The sequence below is a fragment of the Hyposmocoma kahamanoa genome, unplaced genomic scaffold (genome assembly GCF_003589595.1).
Source record: "Hyposmocoma kahamanoa isolate Upper Pololo Valley unplaced genomic scaffold, ASM358959v1 262, whole genome shotgun sequence".
In the NCBI taxonomy this organism is placed as follows: Eukaryota; Metazoa; Arthropoda; class Insecta; order Lepidoptera; family Cosmopterigidae; genus Hyposmocoma; species Hyposmocoma kahamanoa.
In genome coordinates, this window is record NW_020653765.1 from 698,531 (window position 1) to 710,304 (window position 11,774).

The window sequence follows — 11,774 nt, forward strand, 5'->3', positions numbered from 1 at the left end:
CAAGAACTGCCAGATATCACCGATTCTATAAATTATCCTATAAAAAACGTTCAACGGATAAAGGTACTGCTTACTAATTTTGTTTTGCTTTGGCACAGGTACAAAAATCGGAAAGGGGGCGGCATTTCTATATTTAACTCTGTTTTGTTCGTTGCATATTGAATACACGCGAATATATATAGTGTAAAGGTATATTCTTTACGTAGGAATGTGTATGTTCCACTACAAAGTAAAATAGGTAAAATGTCCTTCGATGATGTGAAGTGGGCGTTGCAAGGACTTTCTCAGTTTTTAAAATATTGGGGCGCCCTTGCCGGGCAATAGATATGTTTGCTTATTTTTTGCAGTACAGTTCCAGAACATAACTGTTCCTTAATGGTGACCACTAGGTTTGGGCCACTGTCAGTTTCGAAAAATGCGGTCAGTCAATTTGATCAGCAGTCTTAAAGAAAGCGGGCAGATAGTATGGGTTGAAAATGCCAATGTTAAGGCAGCAGCTAGGTATTTCAAAGTCAAAGTCAAAGAAGCATTTACTCTATGGGTAAAATAAATTTACACTTGAAAAGTCACATTTGAGCTACTGCTCGGTCACTATGCTGACTTCTCTGATAAGAACGAGCAAGAAACTCTAGGGATTGTTCTTTTCAAATAAACTTAAATGCTATTGAATACACTTTGAATCAAATTTGTGTGGAGTCTAGAGTCATGTTTCCGTACATCTTTGTCTAACTATAGTCTTCAATTGTGTAATATGACTTTTCAGTCAATATATTTTTAGAAACAATTTATTTTTGGAAGAGCCTCTTTGATGAACTGGTGTTGTGGAGGGTATAGCTGAGGTGAAAAAGAACAATTGTGGATACACAACAAAGTAGAGCCTAATATTATTAGAGTGGATAAAGTCACACAAAATGTTAATGAAAACATAACAGTTTACCTTGAAAATCATTGTACTGATTGAAAATTCTAGTCCTCTAATAATATGTCCGTGAAAACAAATTAAATCACTCCACTAGATTCACACAGTTTTATTCAGCTACGAGGCCAAAATTGAAGTGTCATCACTGTTTCCAAAATACCCCTTACTCATTAACATTATTTATAATAATAAAGTAACAAGTACGTCCGCACAAAATCAACACAATAACTGTATATGACATATAGGTCTTCAAAACCCATTGCTAGACTTCACAAATAGAAACAACCTAGGTTGCAAAATTTATATGATTTTTCACTGAATTTCAGGCTGCAATAAGTGACTAACACTCAGTTCAGTATGTGTTATTATTTTATTTGGTTGAAAGTATAAATAAGAAATGCTTGTTTAAAATATTTATCTTCAACGAAAGCTCGTATTCGACAGAGTATGGGTCCCCCTTAAAGGAAGGTTTTAGAATGAAAGGACATTATCATACATACATGTTGCATCATGTTCATTTGCGTCACTGGTAATGAAAGTGAGAATCTGGAGAATTTTTCAAATTCCTACAACAAAAATTTATTATTTCCATGATAAGAATCTCATATTGCGGTTTTCTGTTAATTAGAAATTACGACATATATTTTTAAAATAGATACTAAACATAACATTCTCTTCACTGACTTTCAGTATACATGCTTCGATGTTTCCAAGAGTCTGATAGCCTTTGGTGCAACAAGTGGTGGAATTTACATCTTTAATAGAAGTCCATGTGAATTTGTGCAACTTATTCCTAGCAAAGTGAGTATATTTCGCCTAAAAACGCTAAATGCTCAATAATAATAATAATAACGCCACAATCAACATAGCCCCGCACTAGGGAAACCCTGTGTCGCGGGTGCCATGGACACACACATAGACAACCACGAATTACACCCAAACTCACGAGAGAAATAAATGTAGGCCATACACATATTTCTCCCGGCCTGGGAATCGAACCCAGGACCTCTGCATGGCAGTCCGGCATGGTAATTGTTCAGCCATGGAGGCAGTCAATGTACACTAAAATGTACTAAATATAATTAGATCCTCCAGGCCCAAGAAAGTATGCTCTCAGTTTTGTATGAAAAACATATTTTTCTAGTTAAGGTCATGTTGAATGCAACATTTTCATTATATTACATAATAAGAACTGTATGAAACAAATTATGTATTGTGTGTATGGTACGATTCAAATGTATGCTACATGTAATAATTACTTTAACATGAGATAGATTCTTGTTTCCTTTTCTTTTCTACATGTCTTCCGAGCGAAGAACCATTAACTCCCATGATACAAATTTTTATTTACTTTAGGAGTTAACTGCTCTGTGCTTAAATGATCATTTTATGACTTAAACATGTTCAAGTTTGTAATTTTTTTTAATTTATAGTGTATTTGTAATGTTTAGTTAAGGGTTGTACCTCTTTTTAATGAAATAAAATATTATTATATTATTATCATATTATATTCTATAGCTCCTTTTTAAGCATGAAAAGTTACTGAATTAATTTTTTTGTAGAATTTTGAAACCTCTTCTGAAAACAAGGTACTCTATGTGCCTTTATGACATTTGTGTTGTTTTTATGACACAATGTTCAGGTAGTTTTTTACTATATGTGAAAAAGTAATAATCCAATATTTTGTTTCTTAGTCATGTTAATTACGATTTACAATACAGAACCATTACAATTACAAAAAAATATTTTTGGGGTTCAAGATGAGGCCACATTTCAAACTTAGCTAAATAATAATGCTTGTAATAGTGCTTTCAATTGGTTTTGTATAGAGGAACACCACAAGACATTATAGAAAATTAAAGAGCATGCAGTATGCATATCAAGTGACACATACATTGTATGTACATATGTACTTACGTCATAATAACTGTTAGATAAACTTTGTTTACGTATTTTCCAGGATGGTGCAATAACAAGGTTATCAATATCGACAGATGAAAAGCACATTGCCTTTGCCAATGGTAGGGGCATTATAACTATAATCAAATGTGATCAATCATTAATGGGAAGTCACACTACAGTTACTTCTAAGGAACATCAAGGGAACGAAGTAACTTCTATAGTATGGAGCAACAATAACACATTGTTTGCCAGTGACGACATTGGCCAAATATCCATATTACAATTGCAAAGTTTTATTGTAAGTTTCATATGTTTATTATTACTATTCTACCCTGCTAAGCCGAAAGGCGCTATCTCTGAGATACGCCCTTATAGTTTTTTTTATACCATTAAATAGCTATAATAATTTCGCATCTAATGGTATAATAGAAATAGCGCTATCTAACTTAAAACGTTTAAAAAACCACTAAGAAGTATTTTTCTATCTCAATTTTTCCTTAAATTACTAATCGATTTGGCGGCTTTCTTTATAATCAAAATAGCAATATCTCACAAAATAGGTATAATGGTAAAATTTATGGATAATTTAGGTATGTAATAAATCGATTAGTGAAAAATATGTATACATAAGTTTTAACATCTTCAAAAATATTTATTTTTCAATAGACACTAAGGGTCGTATTCTAGAACTCTACTCAATGCTCAAGTCAGGACTTGAGTGTTGCAGTGAGCACTGAAAATCATACTCAAGTCCCTGCTGTTAGGGCCGTAGTTCCAGTGCTTGTGTTTCCAGTGCAATCCTGACTTGAGCATTGAGTAGAGTTCTAGAATATGACCCTAAATACCCGACTATGCTGTCTTGTATCGCGGTTAGCAGTTCAATTGACTTACTGGTCCATGCTGTTACTATTTATGACAGTTGATTTAAAATTATTTCAACTCATATTTATCTATCGAATGTTATTTCTTCAATATAAATTTTTCAATCTCACTCATTTGGAGAGCAAAGCCAAACTGACTTCAAGAAAGCAGTACTTCTCACCAGGTCACTGCCTTTTGCTGTATAAAACATAAGTACGGCCCCATTATGGAGTATTGCTCGCATCTGGGCAGGAGCTCCCAAATACCAGCTTGACTCACTTTACTACATCCAGCAAAAAAAAAACACAAAAAGATATGGAGCCCCTTAGCCTATGGAGAGACGTTGGCTCTCTGTGTGTTCTACTGTCTTGTAATGGGGAGTGCTCTGGGGAACTTTTCGAACTGGTTCCACCATCTCGTTTCTACCATTGCACCTCCCGCCAAATGAGTAGAGTCCATCCTCACATCTTAGATGCCTAGCATTGTAAGACCACGCGGGCATCTCGTTCGTTCTTTCCTTGAACCTGCAAGATGTGGAATGATCTTCCTGAAGTATTTCCTTTCCGCTATGGCTTGGGGTTCTTCAAAAAGCGTGTTGAAAGGGCTCTCAAAGGCTGGCAACGCGTAGGCAACTCATCTAATGTTGCAAATGTCCATGGGCGACGATGACCACCTCCCATGAAGTGGCTCGTCTGCTCCATTGCCTCCTTCTTTACATAATAATAATAATAATAGACGTGGGTCTTGGCAAATGCATATATAATTTGCATGCATATATTATAACCTTGTTATAATATATGCATTTGCCAAATTGCAAGTCTTTATAATAAGTGACATAAAGACATAGTAAGACATAAGAGCGAGTAGAGCAACTTCCGCATTTTCGGCGCGTAAAAGCCTACGCTTTGTTTGGAGTGTAGGGTTGTTATATTATTATTTTAGTTGTGCCTAGAGGTTGTAAACATATAAGTATTCGTCAATTTTTTTCCGTGCTACTGAAATAACCTTAATTAAATACAGAAGGTACTTACATATTGATATTTTTAAACTATCGTAGCGGATTGGTATCTTGATTATGGAAATGAAATGCTGAATAATTCTGAATTTGAGGCACACTTGTTCAAACTACCACAAATACAATTACACGTCTACTAATGTAATTTTTAACCGACTTAAAAAAAAGGAGGAGGTTCTCAATACGTTTTTTTATTGCCGCGATTTTTTTTATGTTACGCGATTTGTGAACTGATTTTAATGATTCTTTTTTGTTGGAAAGAAGGTACCTCAGTAGTGGTCCCATTTAAATTTCAAGAAAATATTCCACCTCTAAGGGTGGCAAACTAGGGGATGAAACTGGTAACCGATTGTAAAGTTTGAAGTTGGTTACTTTTGTAATAATTAAACACTGCTTCAATTCTACAATTAATGGCGCATGCGTTGACCCGTGCTAAGTACCGCGAGATTATTAGATAGCGTGCACACGTACAAGTCGCTCTGCTACGTTTGTTATTTACCATATTTGTATTATTATACTATGCCATAAGTTTCCTTTTTTACTGTTAGGACTGGCTCCTGAAAAGTATCTACATCTTAAAGGAATTTCTTTTATTAGAACTTTGTATATCTTTTGGTAGGGTTTTTGTTTAATTAGCTTTGCCTGAAAAACAACTAACATAATGTATTATTACTATTTCAGGCGAAAACAATGTTCCAAAGCTCATCACAAATAATAATGAGTCTAGACTCGCGCGTGTGTCAGTTAGACGTAAAGGGTTGCATGTTACTGGTCTCCACTCTGACACGATGTTACATTTGCGACACGTCACAAGAACAATACAGACAAATAGGCCATAAACTTAGAGATGGTGAATTTGGAGCTTGCTTTGTTAATAGAGATAAATGTCTTGAAAACGGCTCCATACTTAATCAAGACTTTAAAGAAATAAAGACTTATAACATTGTTGATGACAATGAGAAATTTGCCGTTGGAAAGGATTTACAGGACACACTGATTTATTCAGCCAGGCCATCTTCAAGGTTATGGGAAGCAAATATAGATGGTACTGTGAGAAGGACACATCAATTTAAACAAGTGTTGGCTAGAAAACCTATGACAGTTCTATCTATAGATGCGTACAACAATCAAAAGATGTGCTTAGATGGTTTAGATATTGATGGTGAAGGACAAGCAATAAATTTTTCCAAAATTTGTAGCTTAAACTGTGTCATATTTTCTTACAAGAAAGATGCTTTATACTTTTTAGACATTCACGATGACGAGAATACAGTTTGGTTTGATACATATAAGGATATTATAGGTTGTAAAATATATCATGATCTTCTATATTTATGGCTAGCAAATGGGACTGTAGTGAATTTGCGATTTATGGATATTGAAAAGTTTTTAATAACGTCATACATAGATGAAAAATATTTGCTATGTACTGAATTATGTGCCTTGTACAGTGATTATTTGCTTTCGAAGAATTTATCAACCAAGTTGCATGTCTTAGCAGGACTAAGAGAGAAAGTGGAGGCAACACAAATTAAAAGCATAGAAAAGGTAATAGAAAAGTTTGAAAAATTAAAAGCCAATGACGCAACGCAAATGAAATCTGGCATCTATGTTGTAGACAATACGTACTTTGCGCAGACGTCACTAAATAATGGAAATGAGAACGCTAAGCCGAATGATGACAATGTATTTGGCACTCTGCCACCGGAAGCGTTACAAACTTTAAAAGACTTAAGTGTTTCTGTGACTGACAAACTCAGTTCGAGTAAGAAAATACTCAAAGAAAAATGGGAAGAAATGAAACAGCTGAGTGTTGAAAAACAGACTGTACAGGAATTTAATCTACCTAAAAAGATAGCTTGTGAGGAACCCATCGAACTGACAACACCAATTGAGTTTGATAATGATATTATCTATAAAGAATCTAGTCCAAAGACCATAGAAATAGACAATAATAGTTTAGAATCTGATAAAGTGTGTAAATTATTATATCAATACTTTAGATTAAGCCTAGTCGGTAAGGAAACGGATGACACGAATTTAATTTCTGTTATCGAAAGCCATGCCTGTGATATTAGCGAGGTTCATCAACTCATGTTACTTTTGGAACAATATTGCTTATCTATTGGAGCTTTGGAAGAGTCAAAGTTCGTGTCGAACAATATTTTTTTAACGTATTTGAAAATTTCTTCGAGAAAAGTCGATTTCTTGGACTCTATAATTAACGACGACGTGTTATACAAATATTTCGTGGATTCATGTATATCTGTGAATATGAAGAATCAAAAATTGTACAATTTGAGTTGTGAATGTGGCTTCCCATTACCTTTTAGTACAACGAACCAAACACCTATTTTCGCAGAACTTATCGACGAATTTATAGAGAAACAATGGTCAAGTCATACGAGGAACCAATGCTATGAAATGTGCAAAAGAATGCCGTACTTATGGAGGAAAATATTGTACTTGCGACGAAACGAAGACTTACTTAATGTTCTAAGGCTATTACTTCAAATGCTTGACGAGAGTTTGCTGCATAGTTTTCTACCACAGTTCACTTTAGACACGTGGGATCGTGCAATCCAATTGTTTGCTACATTACATGCAAACATGTGTCTTAATTGCAATAAAAAGTTTAACCACATGTCTGTGAAAGAGACATTAAGTTGGGACGATATAGGAGGTCTTATGTTAAAAACCATAGGTGGCCGAAATGCAATAAAATTGATGGAGAAACATGCAAATTTAATAGAAGCTGGGGAGTTGACGATGATGTTCTATCACTCGTGTATCCTAGCGTCGATGTATGAAAAGTACGACGTTACGATTACTTGTCGACTCACTGATGCTCTTTACAGTTGTTATAGATTTGTTGATTCAAGACTAGAGGTGAGTTAATTGTATTAACCCAAATACTTTCATTCCACACTTAGATCTTTAAGCCATGACGAATTTTCAATGCTCTCGCTGCCGTGACAGCTTTTGTCACAATGTGTTGTTATTGTACAGTTGGCGAAATATTATTTGCGTCGATTCGTCTTATCGCTTCATCTGTAGTGTACAATAGAACAAAAGAGTGAACCGTCTCGGTAACGCGCGTGACACATGTATATTGCAAACATCGACTATATAAACAGAAATAGAAACGAAATAAGGCCCATCCATCCCTGGCAACTCATCAGATAAATGGGCCTTATATCACTTTTAAATATCAACTCTCGTTTGCGCTGAAATCATAAATTAGAAAACTGAAAAAGTACAGTGCCAACAGCTGACCTGTGTGTACCTGTGTCTCCGTATATTCCAAAAATGTTCTGTATTTATTGTAATAAAGATAATATCTCTAGCAACGGGGGCTGTTCCATTCGGTGGTGTGGGAAAGACAGCAAAACACCTAATTACAAAAGAAACGGAGTCACATTTCATCGGTAATTAAATGTTAAGTAATTTTTCAATTTTCGGCCATCATAGCAAAGCTCAAATTAAATTAGTTGATTTATTTCGGGCTGGCCAATCGGAGCGCAGTTGTAACAGTAATGATTTGGCAGAATAGTTTTCAAACTAATTAAATGACATTTCATCTCTATTTCTGGTTATATCCTCGTTGAGTGCAAACTAGTTTAAGTACTTTTACACACTGTGACTTAATACTAAATTTGATAATCTTTATGCGGAAATAACTTGTTGAATAAGTAAGAAACGAGTCGGCAGTCGGTTTTTTACAAATTACCTACTGTACGATGGACCAAGATCGTTAAATCCGTGTGCGATGTGAGTAAAAGTGTTAATGGTTTTATTACCCTATTGTAATAGAAAGGATAAGCCGTTCCAAGAGATAACGTTCATCCGTGCAAATAATATTTCTTCAACTAAACCTTGTTTTGTTTTGTTTTTTGTTACTTACATAAATTTACTTACTTAATTTATTACTTACGTAAATTTCATTGAACAAATATTGCTTTTGTTTTGAGGAATCATTACGAAATTTAGAATTTGAGCCATAATTCCGAACTGGTCGTATTATATGGTCAGTTTGAAAAACAATAACAATTGGAAGTATTTATGTAAGAAAAAAAATGATATGTTACTTTTATGACTTACTCGTACAAAAAATGAATTATGACTCATGCTCATATACTTAATGACAGCCGACTTGACAGAACATAGCAGCACATAGCTCTATCATTAAATCTGCTCTCATAAACTACATATATAGGACATTGTAATGTGTAAGCGCGTTTGCACACAACATCCGATTCGTATTTATTCCGAATCCGAGACTGTACAAATCAAGAGAACTCGGACCCACTTCGGATGTCGCTTATGCACTAAATCAGGAATATACGAATATCACTTGTACACCTAGTGATAAAATGATCCCTGTGACATTTCGGACCGTCATTTCTCGGATTCGAAACTGGTGCTACTCCGACATCGTCCGGAACAATTACTGTGAAATAAGTGATACGCGACCAAATTAAAAAAAAACAATGCAGATATGAAGCTTCATTCGCATCATGCGATTTTTAATTCAACTGCCTCCGTGGGTTCTGCCACCATGCTGTATTGCCGCATAGAGGTGTTGGGTTCGATTCCCAGGCCGGGAGAAATATGTGTATGGCGTACATTTATTTCTCTCGTGAGTTTGGGTGTAATTTGTGGTTGTCTATGTGTGTGTCAATGGCAACCACAACACAGGGTTTCCCTAGTGCGGGCTAATATTATTTATTTGACAGTAATGTGAAATAATGTCGGACGGAGAACGTGAGTATAGGACCTGATACGAATAGAACGTAGCGCGCTAACGCTCTATTGGTGTGTGGAACAAATGGATATCACTTAGCTATTAGGACCATTCATATTTGTCAACTTGTCTCCTTATTTTATAACACTGGTTATAATAATAATAGTTTATTTATTTAACTGTTTACATTTTAAAACATTAGTGTCAGGAGTCTCCTATTATGCCTGTGATAGGGGACTCCGCTCTTCCATAACCATAGCTTTCCAATATATAAACTTATTTATTGTATTTAAAATATTTAAACATTACAAAACTTAGTTTGAATATTAGTTTTTAACTAAGCTAAAATAACTTTTTATATTTATGGGGTTTAATATTAATTATCTATTAAGAGAATGCAGTACCGAGCCACGTAGTGTATTTTGAGTTGTATGTGTATTATTAATATTGAATGTGTGAATTTATAGTGAGGTATGGATGGTAGGATTTACAGGTATGTGTGTGAATGTGTATGAGTGTATACTTGAGAATACTACTGTATGGATTTCAGAAGCGTCTCAGCTTCCTCATAATTAAGTAATTTTAACCACTTATATAATATGTTTTTGCATTGATAATAGTTTTTTTTAAATATATGTAATTCTTTATTAATTTTATTATATAGATAGGCTGAGCGTCTACTGTACTGCATACCAGCAAAATGTTGACTTAGTGTTAGGAACTTGTGCTACATAATCCTTCCTTCTTTTATTTTCTGTATTTGTGTCATATGGTAATGCTTTATGCATTTTAAGAACTATTTGCAATATATATTGCTTTCTGACTGACAGAAGATTGCTTAAGAGATAAATATTATATTCCTTATATATATTATATAATCCATCTTTTTGAAATACATGACTTTTGATCAAAGCTCGTTGTGTCCTCTCGACCTCTAGAAATTTTGTCTTTGACGCGCCGCCCCAAACCGGGACACATTATACCAAGACGAACTGCACCAAGGCGACGTATATATCATTAAAAAAATTTTTTCAAATATCGTTAGTCATTTTTCTTGGAACAATCTGCCTCAGCACCCGGAATAACCAAATTAGTTTTTGAACTCTCCCAGTAATCTGTTCTTTCGGTTATGTAAAAACTAAAATTCAATGTTTCAGATATGCAATCTGCTTCGAAGCTCTCTTACTGGACAAATAAGAAACACAGCGCTACCCATCGTCGTGGCAGCAAAAACAATCCATTGGGGCTTATCACCTTTGACAGAAACAATTTTACCTAGTGATGACAACGTTAGCGAACAAATTTTAATCAAAGACGCATCTATAGACGAAATCATAGACAATTTACCACAGATTACAAAAGGAGTGACTGACTGTATACTTTGTGGGTTGCCATTACAAAATGAAGTGTTAATGAAAGATGGCGGACTGTGGGTTTTTAAGTGTGGCCATACTTTTCATGGTGCTTGTTTGAGTTTAAACAAGTTAAAGTTATGTCTTTCGTGTTCTATAAAAGTTTAGCAAAGGACAAATGTAAAGCTTTTTAAATACTTCTGTGCACTAACTTTGCTTTGATTTCCGAATAGAGAATTTAGGCGCAAACGATATTTATTAATGCAATGTATGTACTGTAGAGTTTGTTTGTCATCATTCTTCAAATTAAAGAATATAAATGGGAATAACGATTTTCTTATCTATCCGGGGTGTATTTTGACGCATTGAATTGGTATACGTGACTACAGATAATCTAGAGTCAATAGTCTGTTGCAACCCAATTCGAATAAAAGGTAACCAATTTAGGTTAAAATTCTTAAGTAATCACTCAATAAATGGAATAAGTGTCATTTAAATGATAATAAACATTTTAAAGGTTTTAACTTGATGTCTTACCTCTTCTTCCAGTAATATTTGAATAACATTTTAAAGTGTTATTTGAAAAATGTTGCTCCATAAGTGAGGTTATATGTCAAATGTAGAAATATGATTTTTTAAATAATATTAAGTGACGGTACGAACAAGTCGTGCTCCTGATGGTAAGCTACACGTCTGTCCATAACAGTTGCAGTGCCACTCCCGAGTTTTAAATCGCAAAGATCTGAGGGACATTGCCACTGCGCCTGTCACCCTAAGGTATAAGTTGACAAAGTCCCACGTGACTAATTTCACCAGCACCCTTGTCCTTCAAAACCGGAACACAGCAATTCTGACATTACTGCTTGTCGGCAGAAATAGGTAAGGTGGCAGTACTACCCTGGACGAACTCTTTCATGGGGAGTTCTACGGCTACTAAAATGTTATATATAACTACTACTACTGGATGGTCTATAGTTGCAG

At 34.8% G+C, this 11,774-nt stretch overlaps 1 protein-coding gene across 1 annotated transcript in view; it reads left to right on the plus strand.

Annotated features, from left to right (window-relative positions):
• Window positions 1-11,056, plus strand: part of LOC113228904 (Hermansky-Pudlak syndrome 5 protein homolog) — an 18,414-nt gene extending 7,358 nt beyond the window's left edge. Inside the window, exons 2-6 of the mRNA XM_026462341.1 lie at window positions 5-63; window positions 1,610-1,720; window positions 2,880-3,119; window positions 5,379-7,586; window positions 10,599-11,056. Of these exons, the coding sequence (XP_026318126.1) occupies window positions 5-63; window positions 1,610-1,720; window positions 2,880-3,119; window positions 5,379-7,586; window positions 10,599-10,961 (2,981 nt within the window). The 3' untranslated portion in view covers window positions 10,962-11,056. The remainder of the gene's footprint in view (window positions 1-4; window positions 64-1,609; window positions 1,721-2,879; window positions 3,120-5,378; window positions 7,587-10,598) is intronic.
• The last annotated feature ends 718 nt before the right edge of the window (window positions 11,057-11,774 follow it).